Source organism: Sapajus apella, unplaced genomic scaffold, assembly GCF_009761245.1.
Source record: "Sapajus apella isolate SASKATOON/1434 unplaced genomic scaffold, GSC_monkey_1.0 scaffold2, whole genome shotgun sequence".
In the NCBI taxonomy this organism is placed as follows: Eukaryota; Metazoa; Chordata; class Mammalia; order Primates; family Cebidae; genus Sapajus; species Sapajus apella.
In genome coordinates this window covers 31,761,204-31,777,845 of record NW_022436942.1, presented here as the reverse complement: position 1 = coordinate 31,777,845, position 16,642 = coordinate 31,761,204, and the positions used below count along the sequence as shown (strand labels likewise).

Here is a 16,642-nt window from a genome sequence, read left to right as displayed (position 1 = left end):
TCATGCAGCTGACATTTTATTGTAGAGGTAGTGCAGATGAAGGGAGGTATACGATAAAAAAATAAATAGGCAAATGAGCAACGCAACTTCAGATCCTAATAAAATGCTACAGGAATGGAGGAGCTGCTTTAGATTGTAAAAGCAAAAACGTTCTCTCTAAGCAAGTGACATTTGAGCGCACAGTTCAGTGATAAGGAAGAGCCAGCCATGAGAAAAGCCTGGGAAAGAGAATTCCAGGGAGATATAATTAGCCTTAATGTGAAGACTCTAAATGGGAGTGAGCTACTTAAGAAACAGAAGAAAGACCTGTGCAGCTGCAACGTAGTGGACCAGGAGGAGGAAAGCATGGAAGAGTACAGAAAGACAGACAAGTACCAGATCATGCTGGGCATTAGAGCCACATTAACAAGCTTGGCTGACAGTTTCAATAGTAACAGTATAAAGTACCTATTCTTCAAGAGGATCTCTCATTGAAATACAAATAAAAATAGCTCTCAATATGTTAAGGACCACAAAGTAAATGTTTAACTTTTTAATAATTATTTAAATAAAAAAATGCACATATCTCCTTTAACTTGAAAACCTATCTTCAGAATTGTGGCAACAAATAGGTAGGCAGGGAAGGTAACATAGAAATTAAGTGGGCAATGACAATGGAAATTATGTTAAGTGTTTCTACTAACTTCTGGTTCATTACCCCATAGTAAGTGGACTACCAAAAGTAAGCTATAACAAGAAAGTAACTTACAATATGAAACAAATGAAATCAAGTTCTCCAAACAATTATACATTATCAGTGTGCTTTCATTTCAACAGACCTATATATCTAACTTGTCATTTATAGGAGCATTCAAAAAAGAAACTGCTTTTGCCTCAAATAATTATATGATACTAGGTCAAAATCATCCTCTTTAGTACAGACTAGGAGCCCCAGTCATCTCTGCAAAGGATCTCTTTAAGTCTCTGAGGTGAGGAACACACATGAGAGATCCGGCCAGCAAGGCAGGTACAAATATTTTACAGGTTTAATGCAAAAAACTGACATGTAGGGGCCGGGCACAGTGGCTCCCCACTGTAATACCAGCACTTGGGGAGCCCAAGGTGGGTGGATCACCTGAGGTTAGGAGTTTGAGACCAGCCTGGCCAACATGGTAAAACACCCCTGTCTCTACTAAAAATACAAAAAAAGTTAGCTGGGCATGGTGGTGGGCTCCTGTAGTCCCAGCTACTTGGGAGGCTGAGGCAGAAGAATCACTTGAACCTGGGAGGTGAAGGTTGCAGTGAGCCGAAGTTTGCAGTGAGCCAAGATCACACCACTGCACTCCAGCCTGGATGACATAGTGAGACTCAGTCTCAAAAATAAATAAATATATATATAAGCTGACATTTAGGTAAATGGCCATCAGACCTGGACCAATACATCATTAAGTCAGTATTCATTTATTAGCATTTAACGGTTTACCTTCTTTCACGGATAGCATTTTTCACATCACTCTTTCCTTAGTTTTTTTAGCTTTTAAAAAGGTGTGAGATTTATAAAGTATTGAAATCATACTGTATCGCAATGAGATTTCTGGTGTTATAAGATTAAAGCTATCCATAATTACTGTTGCCAGGACAGGTATCACTTTCAATTGGCATGAATGTCTATTTTCAGTGATAATTTTCCACTAAAATTAAGATTCAAATGAGCACTGCAAAATCTCTCTAATACTTTCCATTCATTATGAGAAAGTACATAAAATCAAAATGAAATTAATTTTATCTTACCTTCACTACAAAATTGGTTAATTTACATATGAATTTCTAAACATGCCAAGACAAAAAATATCAATCATTTGAGAACAAAGAGTCTACGGCTAAGTTAGTGAAAGGCTTCCTAAGTGTCTATGTGGTGGGAAAAGGGGAATAACAAATTGATTTCAGCAAAAGCAAATTTTGACATGTACACAAAACTCAGCTGCATCTTGCAGTGATGCAGTAAATCATTACCATCACACACTTACCATATAAACACACTAATAATCACAAGAAAATAAAGCAAGGTTGATAACTGACTAAACAAGGGATCCAAAGAGGGTGCTGGGTAACAGTGCTATCTCACTCCTCAACTAAACGGAATGACAGTTGCCTACTCTGTATAATCAGTGTGTTTGTTTTTGTTTGTGCTATGATCTGAGAAAAATGGCATCTCTTCCAGAAAGAACTACATATTGTTCTATATAAAATTAAAACTTAATTGGGAGGATAATAATTTAGTTCTTAATCTAGGAATTCGAAATCATTCTCAGTAGCTTGCACATTATACTTACACCTGATTCTTTTTCTCATACCTGGTGACATATCTCATGAACAATGACCATGGTGACATCCAGCAAATAAGAAATAGATGAAACACTGGGATCCAGCAGTATTCTTTGTTCCACAAAAATACTTAGTCCCCAGTTCTCCATAGCAGCATACGGATGCTTAGGCACAGCTAAAAGATCTAGAAATAAAATAAAACAGTTCCAAAAGCTTTAACAAAGACACCAGATTCTGAATTTATATACTAAAAATGTCCAGAAATCCTAATTATAAGGAATACTTGATTTTACTTAGTGATTTTTTTTTTGGCAAATTGAACTACCTGTCATTTCTACATGACAGCAGAAATATAGACTATCACTGCAAATGCTGGTCACATCCATTCATCACAGTTCATTTTCAAGCCCAGTGTTATAGGTAGCTAGAAGTATCAGTGCCATTATTGATGGGCCCATCCTAATAAATTTCATAAGTCAAGGAAATCAAATGCAGCAGGAACCCACAGAGTCAAAGGTGTTGTGCCTTCTAATGAAAATACATTCAACTCAATGCAGTAAATACTATATTCTTATTTTTTCCTCAATATTGTCTAAGAGAAAGCAGTTTATATGTTTTAAAATGTGATGTAACTTTTCTAATTGTTTAAATTCTAGTGTATTTTTCCAGTTCTTTTAAAAGTAATATGTTACATGTTATATATCTTACAGAGAAACCTTTGAAAGTGGAGATGATGGAAAAAAAAAAACTATTAAGAAAACCCACAGGCTCTGGTCAGGCTCTGTCATTGTCAACTAGTTAAGCAACATCAGTAAATCACTTAATTTCTTAAGACCGCAATTCCCTCACCTATGAAATAAGGTCATTGGCCTTAATTATCTCTAAAATGCCTTCCAGCTTTAAATATCTGTGTTTAGATGATTCTAAGATTTGTGCTTATTTTAAAAGATCATAGAGGTATTATCAACTTCTGGTTATGGCGACACAAAGAGTTCATGCTTTGATGTACTCCCTCTGCTCCAGAGACATAGTGATGATAAATAAAATATTAAAATGGAAAACTAAAAAATCTCCAGGCTCAAAAGTAAACCTCTCCCTGGACCAGAAATGGTACAGAAACGCAAAGTGGTAATTGCATGTGAAGCCACAGGCCTGCTGGGCACTGGCTCCAGAAGCAGGCAGTGGCGGCTGGGAATTAACTCTGACAGATCCTTCCAGAGCCAAAAGGATCTAAGCCAAGGTGACTACTTAATGCCAGGGATTGAGGTAGGGCACGCATGCTCATGAAAACAGGTCGAAAATAGCCGGGGCTCATTGCCTCCTGGGAAAACTAGTAAGTGTCAGGGTAAGAATTTGAACCCAGCAGAACAGTTCAGCACCTGTGCTTTTAATCACAATGCCAAACACAGTGTTTGCAGTCTCCGACCTGGAAGTTCTACTTCTCCATATAACCCTGGAGTAACTCCCTATGACACAACAGAAAATTATACAAGAATGTTCACTATAGTATTGTTCGTACACGTGAAAAGGGAAAATTAAGTGCTTTTAAGCATGGTCAAGGACAAAGAAACTGAGAAATAGGTATATAAAGAAATATTACACAGCAATCAAAACAATTGATATCACCACTAGATTCTAACACGACATACATCCACATGGACACTGAGAAAGACAATGTCAAGGAAATAAGTGAAGTGTAAAATGACCCTAAAATAACATCCACTACTTAAAAACAAGTAGAATAACACCATGTGTTGTAAATGGATATACATACACGAACACATGCACAGACACAATAATGGCAAAATGCACACATAAAACACACACACATAGCAGTGATAAACATTAAAGTCAGGATCACGTTTCCTTCATGGAAGAAAGGAGGGGAAAAGGATGGAAGACAATTACACAGTGAATTAAACAGTGATATTTTTAATAATAATATTTCATTGTTGGTGATAGGTATATGGGTACTGATCATAATATTACTGATTCTTTTCCACATGCTTTAAATATTTCAAAATAAGAAAAAGAATAAAATAGTCAACAGTCTTATACTAAGGTTGATTCTTCTTTATTTCTGACTTTAACAAATATCTTCTCAGCATTGGTTGTGCTTTTCTTTTTCTTTTTTCGTTTTTCTCAAGATGGACTCTTGCTCTGTCACCCAGGCTGGGGTGCAGTGGCGTGATGTCATATCTCATCTCACTGCAATCTCTGCCTCCCAGGTTCAAGGGATTCTCCTGCCTCAGCTTCCCAAGAAGCTGGGACTATAGGTATGCACCACCATGCCCACTTAAGTTTTGTATTTTTAGTGGAGATGGGGTTTCACCATGTTGACCAGGCTGGTCTCAAACTCCTGACCTCGTGATTTAACTACCTCGGCCTCCCAAAGTGCTGGAATTATAGGCATGAGCCACCACACCGGGCCAGTTGTGGTCTTAAGTCTGAAACGTATATTAAAATAAGTCAAATGTGAGCCATATGTTCCACTACATTTTAGACTAAGCATGAGGGCATTAACAGCTATAACACACACAAAAAGGAAATATGAGCCAATAATTGAAGATTTAAGAGTGCTATGAGAGAGAAAAAGCAAAACTGATGGGGGAGATTTTCAAAGAGATGACACTTAAGGTGGACTTCAAAAGGTAAATAGCATATCAATGAGCAGAAAAAGGTAATCTATGAATTCGTATATACAACAGATACTCATTGAGCATCTCCTTTGCTCAATATAGACATTGTTTTCGTCTGTCCTGCAAGCTCCTTGCTCTCTGCCATCATGGTGCTTATATTCATATGTGAGTATATGCAGGAGGTCACTTAACAAGTAATAAATGAATGAGAAATTTAGTAAATGATACATGCTACAAAGAAAATGTAACAGAGTAAGATAGTGACTGATTGGTGGGGTGGGTGTGGTGTGGTTAAGACAGCCCTCTCTGAGGTAGTCACATTTCATCTGAAATGTGAATAATGGTAGAAGCTAGTTTGTTTGAAATCAGAAGTACATTCTAAGGACAACAAACGCAAAGGCCATAAGGTGAAAATGAGACAAATATGCTGGACAAAGAAGGATGATGTGGCTACAATATATAAAGAGGAGGAACACAGATCAGAGAACTGGTATGAATTGTAAGTTCATAACAAATAAATATTTTTACATATGATTTTGCCTTGACACCTTATTTAAATATGAACAAACCAGACAACAGGACCACAGTGTGTCAACTTTTTCACCAATAGATGGCAACAACAATAGCAGGTCTGGTGTCATTCTCTTGTAGGAACATGTGACTAATGAACAAGCCTTCTGACCGAAGCCTGTGACAAAGTAGAGGCAATTCTGTAAACTGTAGTCCCCCAGGAGCCAAGAGTAGTCAGTCCTCAAGGCTAAGTGAACATACACAAGCCACACATTTGGATTTGGATTGGTACAAATAGCACAGAAAGAAGACTTCACACATATGAGTCAGATGCAGTCTGGGAGTTTGGAATGAAGAGAAAGGTAGACTTGGGAGCAATTGTCAGATAGCAAAAGTCTGACTAACACATAAGCAGATATGGAATGGAAATTGGAAGCTGGTGACAAAGACAACAAGCATTGGTGACCTAAACAGGCAGTTGGTTACATACTAGCTGGTATCCAGATGTTTGAGGTCACAAAAGTCAGGGCTGGGTAACAAGATTACGGATCAACCAAACAAGGACTCTTCAGCAAATGAAGCCAGAGTCAAATGAAAGTCATTAAACAGAGTATATCACAGATCAGTAGTAGGAGACGCTACTTAGACACACACAAGTTTTATAATAAGGAACCATGTTTACAGATGGCAGAGTAGGGAAAAACAAAGAAAACGTTGTATGCTACTAACCTTATAACAGAGTATTGAAGAAACTTAGATTTTTTTTGAAGCAACTGTGGAGAAGTATTCTTAATCGTGCCTCTGCTTTATGTTTTCACAGCTTAAGTAATCTTATATGATAGGTTTATAATTAAAAAGCAACTACATCAAGCGTATATTCACACAAACATTTGTACACAAATATTTATAAAAGCCTTATTTCCAGTAGCTACAGACTAGGAACAACTCAAATCTCTGTCAATAGGTGAATAAAGTATGGTATACCTGTGAAAGAAAACACTACTCAGCATCAAAAAGAAATGAACTATAGTTACAGTCCAAAACATGGTTGAATCTCAAAATAGTTATATGGAGTAAAAAAGAAGAAAGCATATCTACTGTATGATTCAGGCCAATTATATAAAATTCCAGAAAATGCAAACTAATCTATAGTGTCAGAAGGCAGATCAGAGGTTGCCTGGGGGCAAAGATGGGAGGGGTTAGAAGATAGGCACAGGAAACTTTTGGGGGTGATGAATATGTTTATTATGGTGATAATTTCCTATGTGTATATATGTGTTAAGGCACCAAATTATATACTTTAAATGTGGACAGTTTATTATAAATCACTGCACCTGAATGAAGCTATTAAAAAAATACAAAGCTCAGTAACAAAAATATTATTTCTTTTGTATATTTAAGGCAGGTGACATTAATTCAAAATGAATGAAATTATTTTAATTTTTGCAAAAAAAATTTGTTGTGAGGCTATATCCATTAAAATGGACACCCATAACTCTTTCATATGACTTGAAAACAGAAGAAAATTCAAATATTTCAGAATCTAATTTAATTGGAAATCCAAAGAAAATCCTTGATAAATTTATGCATAGTAGTCTGCTTCCAATTAATAGGATAGTACAAAAAACTATAGACAGATAGGAAATAATTCATATAATACTAGTGAATGTGATAACATAAATTAACATAAAAATCTGACTTGCTCTACTTTTTTGCCTCCTACTCACCCTCAATGCACTATAATTTGCCTTCTATTCTTAACACTATCCTAAAACAGCTCTGAATAAGTAAATTCATGGATACTTCTCCAATTTTATCTTTTTTGGCATTGCTGAGAATTATCATATGGCAGACTAGTATATATAATAACAGAATATCCATGTTTTTTTTTCCACTTCTCTGATTAGCCCTTCTTGTTATTGTTTTTCATTTTGTTTTTCATTTTCTTGCCATCCTCTGACTTTTGAAAATCAACGTTTCCAAGATTTACATCTGTGGCTCCTGTGTTGTTTTATTTTACTCACTGCTATGGTTTAAATGTGTACGCTTCACAATTCATGTTGAAATGTAATCTCCATTGCAGTGGTATTAAAAGGTAGGGCCTTTGGCGAAATGACTAAGTCGGAAGGACTCCACCCTTATAAATTGATTATAAAAGGACTGGAGGAAACTACCTTGGTCCCTTTGGAACTCTTCTGCCCTGTGAAGACACAACATTCATCCCCTCTGGAGAATGCAGCAAGAAAAGGTCATCCTGAAGGCAGAGAGTAGTCCCTACCAGACATCAAACCTGACTGTGCCCTATCTTAAACTTCTCAGCCTTTAGAATTATGAGAAATAAGTTTCTATTATTTGGTAATTACCCAGTCTGAGGTATTAGCATAAATGGACTAAGACACTCACTCTACTACTTATTTTGAGTAGTCTCATCCACTTCAATGCTACCCATCACCACCCACATGCCCAGACTGCTCTCTTTGAGAACTAGATGAAAATATCTAAGCATCTTACAGTAGACTGCTATTTGATAGGCCCCCAACGTGCTGTGCTTCCTTGTGTAAGCCTCCCCCCTTTCAATCTGGCTGAATAGTACATACTAAAGGAAAGTTAAGAAAGCCTTGCAGCTTTCTGTTTTGCCCTCTAGGGAAAGTTAACCCCCATAAAATAAAACGGCCCATTACCCTGCGAACATCGTGCAATGAGAAACCTTACAACCTTGCAAAAGGTCCAAAGAATCACTAAATGAGGTCTGTTCAATAGTATATACTAACTGAAATCCAGTCTCCAGCATTAATAAAAGTGTTGCCTTATTACCCTTCTGATGCATAACCTTGAAAGCTAGAAATGCACTCTAATATTTTCCAAATTATTAAATAATCACTAACAAAAAAAAAAAAATGTGTACGATATCAGTCCTCTCCTGTCTCCCACAGTCAGATTCTGATCTCACAGGTCATGATAGATAGTCCAGAATAAGATGCTTTGCCCCAGCTTTCGGTTCCTCTAAGTCCTGGCTCCAGTGCAAAAGAGTCTGGTATCCTCTAGCTCAGATATTCTCTGCTACAGGATCAATCTCACACTCCAGGCTCTGTGATACGTGACCTCAGATAGTTATCAACTGTCCTAGTTTCTCTTGATACTTTTCCTTTTGCCTAAGCCATAATCCCTAGAGTCCTGGCTTTTCCTGGCAATATTTCTTCACCAGCCAATTTGTCTTCCAGTTGTCCACACTCAAACTTATCAGTTCATTCCAGATATGTCATCCATTTATTTAGCTAATTTGAGATTCATAAGAAAGTCTATAATAAGATCAGAACCTGAATGCCTCAGGCTTCAACCTTAATCCTGAGTGAAAAGGGCTAGGAAGTCCTGGAAGACAAGAATTTTAATGCTGAAGAAATAAATATCCCAGCAACTCGGGAGCATCACCTCAGCAGCCAATCCCTCCATGCCTACGCAGAAAACAGACCTGCTGCCAAGCCCATAACGTAGTCAGGGGATCTGGCATTTTCCTGAAAAGCAGCACTTGTCTCTGATGGGATGTAAGATTTTTTGCTCAGAAAATCTAAAGTGCCATACATTAATATTAGAAGTTGTAGTTTCAGAACAGAATAAATTCTATAGATTTGTTCTTTCTGGTTTTCCCTGTACATGTAATATACTTATTTGAATCAGGCATTCATTCATGCATTCATTCATGCATTCAATAGTTTGATAAGTGCTTACTCTGTTCTAGCAGAGGCGACTAGAAAAGATGCTGCTGTCTCCAAGCTCATGTTCTGGTTTTGAGGGGTTGGGGACAGCAGGTAGGGCAGGGGCCTAAATTATACACAAATAGACAAATAAATAAGATAATAGAAGATGCAATGGGGACTATCATGAAAATTACATATAATATGTTAAAGTATAACAGAGTTGGAGGCAGAATACATTTGATCAAATGACCAAGGAAAGTTTTTAAAAAATTAGTATCTAAGCCGAAACATCAACCCAAACCAGGAAGAAAGAGCAGTTTTAATCTCAATTGCTACATTTCCAGTGCTAGCACAGTACCAAGCACACAGCTAATATTCAAATAGTAATAGCTAAATGAATGGTTACCTTGTGATGGCAAGTCATGCTAAATATAGCTTACAACTAGTTTTGCTTGCAATCGTAAGCCAAACAGATGTATAACCACTATCCATACCACTCAGGAACGGGCCTTCAGTTCAACAGTTCTGGTCATGAATTCCTTGTTTTCACTCTACCATGTAAAGAACTCTGCTGCTCTTTTAAATCACCTCTCTACTTCTCTGCAAAGTATCACTTAGATGCATTCCCTTACAATTCACAGATGGGTTCTACACATACTGATTCTTCCAACCCAAAGCCATCTTGTGCTCCAATCCGCAGGCTTCTGACCTAACTCTTACTTCTGTGTCCTGCCCCACTTCACCCTTTGAATTTTACCTTTAATGCTGTCACCAGGTTGTACTCTAGTAGCATCTCAATCACACTCCAAGTTATTTTTTCAGCTCTGCTTCTCAGATCTTCTTGGCAGAAGACAATGCATATAATGTCTAAAGCTGCAAGTTGTGGAGTCCATACTGGGTTTGGGAAATTGTTTAACCACTCTCAGCTTTCACTTTCTTATTGATAAAATGGGGATATTAACCGTACCCGCCTTGCAGTTACTGTGAAGATTAAATGAGTTATACCATGTAAAGCACTTAGTCCTACGTAATGCTGGATAAATGCTATCACTATTTGAGATCTTTCCAGTTCTTCCCCATCCTGGGGAATCAAATGCATCATAGGCCTCAGGAAAAAGAGGAGGAGGAGTCTTTAAACAAAGATAAAGGTTAGGTTAATATGTTACATTACAGATTTTGATTTTCAAATTGAAATTTTATCTTATGATTTGAAGCAACACAGACCCTACTTAAGAATGAGCCAAAAAACTTTATAGGATATGCCCATATTATCATCCAAGGACACAAATAAATTTTAAAGGCATAGCAGGTTTTAAAAAAAAGTTGTACTTTGATTATATCATGACTGGCTCTTGCTCAAGACTGTTTATATATGCATTTGTGTTTAAGAATAAAAAATGAAACGTCTTGCTCTGAAGATTAATATACGTGGCTAGTAAAAATATAAACTACATTTGAAATAGTAACAATAAGATAAAATTTACAGAAGTAATTCATAACTAATATTTATAAAATGAGAACTACCATTCTTTTTCTTCCTTTCAATGGTATATTCTCAAGATTTTTACTCATAAACAACTTAGGTTCCGAATGACTCTTTTTCAGTTTGTTTGACAAAAAGTTTAAACTTTGCTATCCTTAGATACATTCCCACCAACTTTAAGAGTCAGTCCTTCAAAGCTTTAAAGCAAAATAAATTTTTTTTTCCTTATGGACTTTTTTTGGGGCATCATTCATTCAAAATAGGCTAGTTTCAGCTATACACAGTGGCTTATAACAGAACTTTCATCAGCACTACTTGCATTCAGAAGCTGAGCTTTCAAGTTCTCAAACTCATAGCATTCTCCTGAATTAGCATTAGGCCATAATATGCAGTCAGTGTTTTTGCTGATCCTACTGCCACATATTCAAAAGAATTTTTTCATTTCTGCAATCAATTATCCTCGACACTTACTGATTACTGTCAATTGCAATGGAGGAACGCTTTTCATGTGTTGCTTGATTTCCTTTTTCCCTGAAAAAAGGCTTTCTATGCCAAAGGATGTATCCCATAAGCACAGGGAACATTTGTCGGTTTCTTGTCCCTTTAATTTTTAAAATTAGGGCCACTTTGGCCTTCACCATCATATTGTGCATTATTTGTTGTGCATCTACTACTTTCAAAATCACAGTCTTTGGTTTAAGAAACATGATTAGGTATGAACACAGAAAAGACATTAAATGACCCCTATTGCCATCCACTAGTGATAGCCTAAGTTGACTAATACTCCTTATATAACAAAGATTTGCTGCTATCTCTAAGAATACAGGTTGAATATAAGATTCCTTCCTATTAAGGTTCCATTTACAGTATATTTTTATTTATTTCAAAAATACTTACTCATTACCTAATACTGGCCAGACTGATCTAAGTTGGGCATATAAACATTGAACAGTAAAGACATAGTCCCTTTAAACTTTCATGGAGCTCAAAAACCAATGGGGCATACAAACAAGTTAAAAAGCATATATATTACAGACACACAGGAAGGTAATTACAATGTAGTGCATATGCTACAACAACTGCACAGTATAATGGCTACAGCATAGAGCAGGGATTAAGAACATGAACTCAATTCTGCTACTTAATGGGTCACATTACTGATCCTCTCTACCCCTCATTTTCCTCACCTGTAAAATGAGGATGAATATAATTGCAACTATTTTGCAGGATTACTGCGAGGGCTATTGTTGAAACACTTTTCTCAAGGGTCTCTCACATTTCTGTATATCTTACGAGCACAGGCACTGACTGCTTTTAGTTCCACACTATCTTTTTAAGGACGTTTGTAGAGCAAAAACAGAGATAGTATGCTGTCCAGAGCAAAAGGCTGGCACACGTACTATCACTTATAAAAGAACAACATTCCCTAGAGTCAGGTACACTCACCTGTCATATAATCCACCACATGTGCAGGTATCAGCTGGACCTCTGTGTGTCACTCTTAGGAATTAGGGCTCTGGGAACTGGCACAAAAAATAATGATACCAGCGGGATACAGTGGCTCATACCTGTAATCCCAGCACCTTGGGAGTCCGAGGCAAGAGGATCACTTGAGCCCAGGAGTTCAAGACCAGCCTGGGCAACATAGTCAGACACTGTCTCTGCTAAAATAACAAATTCGCTGGGCGTCATGGTGCATGCCTGTAGACCTAGCTGCGTTGGAGGCTGAGGTTGCAGGATTGCTTGAGCCCAGGAGGTCAAGGCTGCAGTGAGCTATGATGTCACTGCACTCCAGCCTAGGCAACAGAGTGAGACCCTGTCTCTATAAAAAGAAAAACTGCTTATACTCTGGCTACTAGTGTAGCTAGAATGATAATGTCTTTTATTTCTAATCAAAGAGTTTCATGACTTCTGCAAGCATTCATGAAACAATGGCGGTCTGACTAGTTGATATTACAAGTAGGATAAGGTAAAATCTTAGACTCCTCACAGTTCTTGACAACCACACGAAATAATATACGTGGAGTGCTTAGAACAGTACCTAGCAAGTGGTAAGTTCTCAATAACTGTTAGCTATTGTGGATAAAAGTTGTCCACATCCTCATTCCTGAAACTAGTTACTCTATTAGGTTACTTGGCAGAGGGGAATTAAGGTTGCAAACAGAATTAAGATTGCTAATCAGCTGAAATTAAGAATGGGAAGCATATCCTGCATTATACAGGTAGACCCAATGTCATCACAAGTGTCCTAAAAAGTGAAAGCGGAAGATGGGAAAAGAGTCAGTGTCAGATTGCTGAAATGGGAGAAGGACTCTACCAGGCATTGCTGTCTTTGAAGGTAGAAGGGGACCATGAGCTGAGGAATGCAGTCTCTAAAAACTGGAATCATTCAGAAAATGTAGAGATTTTCCCCAAAAGCCTCCAATGAGAATAGTGTCAGGCTTCCAGCCTACATCAGTGTAAGATAATAAATTTGTGTTGTGTTAAGCCACTAATTAGGTGCTAATTTATTATCGCATCGATTGGAAACTAATAATTATTATCATCATTATTACCTTTATTATTATTAACATTATAAAAGAAGTCTCTAATATTGACATAAGAATGAGAAAAGGCTTCCTTAGAGAATGTCAATTATGGGATCTGTTGTGAGAATAGTGGATAGCCAGAGGGGAAGTGTATTTCAGGTTAAGAAAGTAGCATATGCAAAGAAGTAAGAGACAGTGCAGTATTTTCAGTAATCAAAAAAAAAACTGGATCAACATGACTGAAGCATACACTGACAAATCCTGCGTTGGACATGCTGAGTTTGAGTCACCCCTAGAATATCCAAATAGAGATATCTACTAAGAGGCTGCCTATAGAGAAGTCTGATGTGTTGTGGAGAGGCTTGGATGGGGAAAAAGATTTAAGAAGTCCTCAGCACATGGATGGGAGGAGACTACCACCAAAGCTGAGTAGAGAAGAGGGCTAAGACAGATGCCTGAGGAGCACTGAAATTTAAGAGACAGGCAGAAGACGAGGGTAACTGGGGTAGGGCCCACAAAGTATACTGACAAGATGCTGTCATGTAAAGGGGAAAGAAAACCAGGAAAGTGTGACATTGCATCATTCAAGTGTAGCGATCCATCCACAGGGAAGGGAAGACTTGACAGTGTCTATGAATATCTCAGGTATATTTATAAAACACAGGCAATATCTAATCAAGTCGCTGCATTTTAATTAACAATTTCAAAAAATACTAGTTTCTCATTCAATATTGTTTTCAACAGATTTTCCAAATAAATCGTAAAATATTTTACACAGATGTAACACTAAATCTAATCACATATATTAGCACTATCACCAGAAGGGAGGGAAAAACCAATGCTTGGTTAGGGGTTCTCATAATCAGGTCTTTAATGAGTGTCAGTTGTTAACTGGGCCCATCCCACAGCATGGAACTCAGAAGTCTCTCCTGCTTCAAAAGTCTGAGGTAGCTGGAAATCAGTTTAGAGGTTTGAATAGCTCTTTGACACTCTTTAATTGACAAATTCACATTTGCAGCAGAAGGGAGTATGAAAACAGCACTATTTATAAATGAGTGTTCTTAACTCTTGAAATTTGCAGTTGTCAGTAAAATGTATTTCCAAATTCTTATGTACTTTAGACAGTGTGAGTACAAAGTGGTTACCGCTAAAAGAAATTATTTATGTAGGCTTGGCAAAATGAAAACAAAGATTTATTGTGCCTTAAGGCCAGCTCCTCTTAGCATAAGCTGTACTAGTAGTTCACACAATATTCAATAAAAAATGCAAACACATAATCCCAAGGAACCAAATGATCTGTTCTTAGTCTAAGACTGTATAACATTAATTTCAAGCAAAATCAAATACTTGTTGATGCCCCTGGGAGGGGGGGGATACCGATACCCAGAGGTTACTTGACTTTTTAAATCACTTATTGCAGTGCATAGTATTACCTAATAACTAGCTGTCATCTAAACAATAAATGGATTATCAGAGAGCTGGTTGTATAAACAGGAGTTACTGAAATTCACTGTGAATTTTATAGGTTCCTAGGAACAACTGAGAGTGCTTGGAGTAATGAGGGCAAAGCGAAAAGAGAAGAACATATAATTTAAAAACAGCACAATTACAGAAACGGAAACTATGATGACATGGTGTTACTTTACTACATTTTAACACTAAGATGAAGCTAATTTGCCTTTAAGGGAACTAAAAATAGAATCTTATCAATTTAGTCCTTGGCCTGCATACTACTAAAAGACTTTATCTTTTTTATAATCCAGACTTACAGATTTTCCATTTGAAACACCATCAAGTCATTCAATGTCATGAAGAAAAATGAATGCCATGTCCCACTTGGGCTGAATTATGTATCAGCTGGGAGGCATTGAACAAAATATGAGCCACGTCTTTCATGACTGAAGGTACCTAATGCTTTGTTATAAATATCTTCTTGAGAGTATAAAGAAACTGGCTTTTCCAAATTTTTTCACAGAAGGGTTTCTGAGAGCTTATATTCAATGATTTTTTTCAAAACCCATTACTAGTGTTCCAAATATTCCCTAGTTCAATTTACATTAAATCAAGAAATGAAATACAGAAAGAACTAATAATAAGGCAGAGATTGAACTGAACCCTTTACCTCTCCAAGCTCCAGTATCTAATGTGAATCACTAAGTTATACTCCTAAATTGTATTTCATAAGGAAGAAAATGCTTTGTACCCATAATGGAGAAATGCTGAGAAGAGATTTTTTTTTTTTTACTCATCATAAAAATGTTTCTCCTAATGTAAATACTCAGGGAATTGACATAATAGAAAATTGCCAGGAGCCATTTTCTTAACACCACAGTTAATAGAGCATGAGAGTTCTATAGCTCAAAACGACATGTAACTTATCACTACATTTGCGACAGGAGACTACCATGAAGAAAATGATAACACCCTCCTCATTATTTGTTTTTTCTTGTCCTCCTTATATGCTATGCAAATCTTTTATTTGTGTACTTGGAATCTGTTTGAATAGTTATTAAAATGAAGACCAGTACTCTAATATAAACATAACATGAAGTGCTATATTAAAATGCAGAGGTCCAAGAGCACAAAAGCATCTGCTCATGATTTGCAGTAGCATTTGGAATATTCCAGTCCTGGATGGGGATGGCACACTTACAGCCTGGCCGCCTTTCCAGCCTTCTAGCAGGGCCAGGGAATGCCCCAAAATGAATGGGATGAAAGCTAACCAACCCAAGGAACATATATCTAATTCTCTGAGCCTGTGTGTGTGTGTGTGTGTGTGTGTGTAATTATATATTATATTAATATAATATTTCTATTATATAAGTATACATACTGAGTATATATGAGTATATATACTGTGTAATATTACATATATACACACATCAAAATACAGAATATATGTGTGTGAGTATATACATATATGTATAGGAGATATATATATAGGATTAAGATTAGCCAAATTTTGGTAAACTAGTTGAATTCTATGAGTCCACGATTCTAAATTCATAGTGGAAATAGACTCCTCTGTATGTAGTCCCATATAACTCCAGGCAGACAGAAAGATTAAAACCAAGCTATACTTGTGGGTTCTGTCCCAAAAGTTCCAAATTTAACAATCATAGCAAATAGTCGTTTTAAAAAATCATTTGCAAATTCTCCAAGTCAGCTATATAAATACAATACCTCTAACTTTTTTATTACTGACACTTCTAACATCTCAGACTGTTTTAAACCTGACCTACTGATCTCTACCACCCTAAAGTCTAATAATTTGTTGACTACTAGGTAAGTTTTAATATTTAATATAATTGCCATCCCAAACACTCCTATTTGTTACTGGAAACATAAATCCATCCATTAAAAATTCTACACTCAATTAAAAATAAGTATAATGATATTTCAGGAAAAATATTTCTACAAAAGATATAACGTTATAAAATACATTAAATAACCAAAAGTTCCAAATTTACCTTTACCAAAAAA

At 36.7% G+C, this 16,642-nt stretch overlaps 1 protein-coding gene across 1 annotated transcript in view; it reads right to left on the bottom strand.

Moving 5' to 3' along the window:
- The window catches only part of TRHDE (thyrotropin releasing hormone degrading enzyme), a 392,378-nt gene that overhangs the window by 187,894 nt on the left and 187,842 nt on the right, over positions 1-16,642 (bottom strand). The window contains exon 4 of the mRNA XM_032295835.1: positions 2,334-2,488. Within this exon, the coding sequence (XP_032151726.1) occupies positions 2,334-2,488 (155 nt within the window). The remainder of the gene's footprint in view (positions 1-2,333; positions 2,489-16,642) is intronic.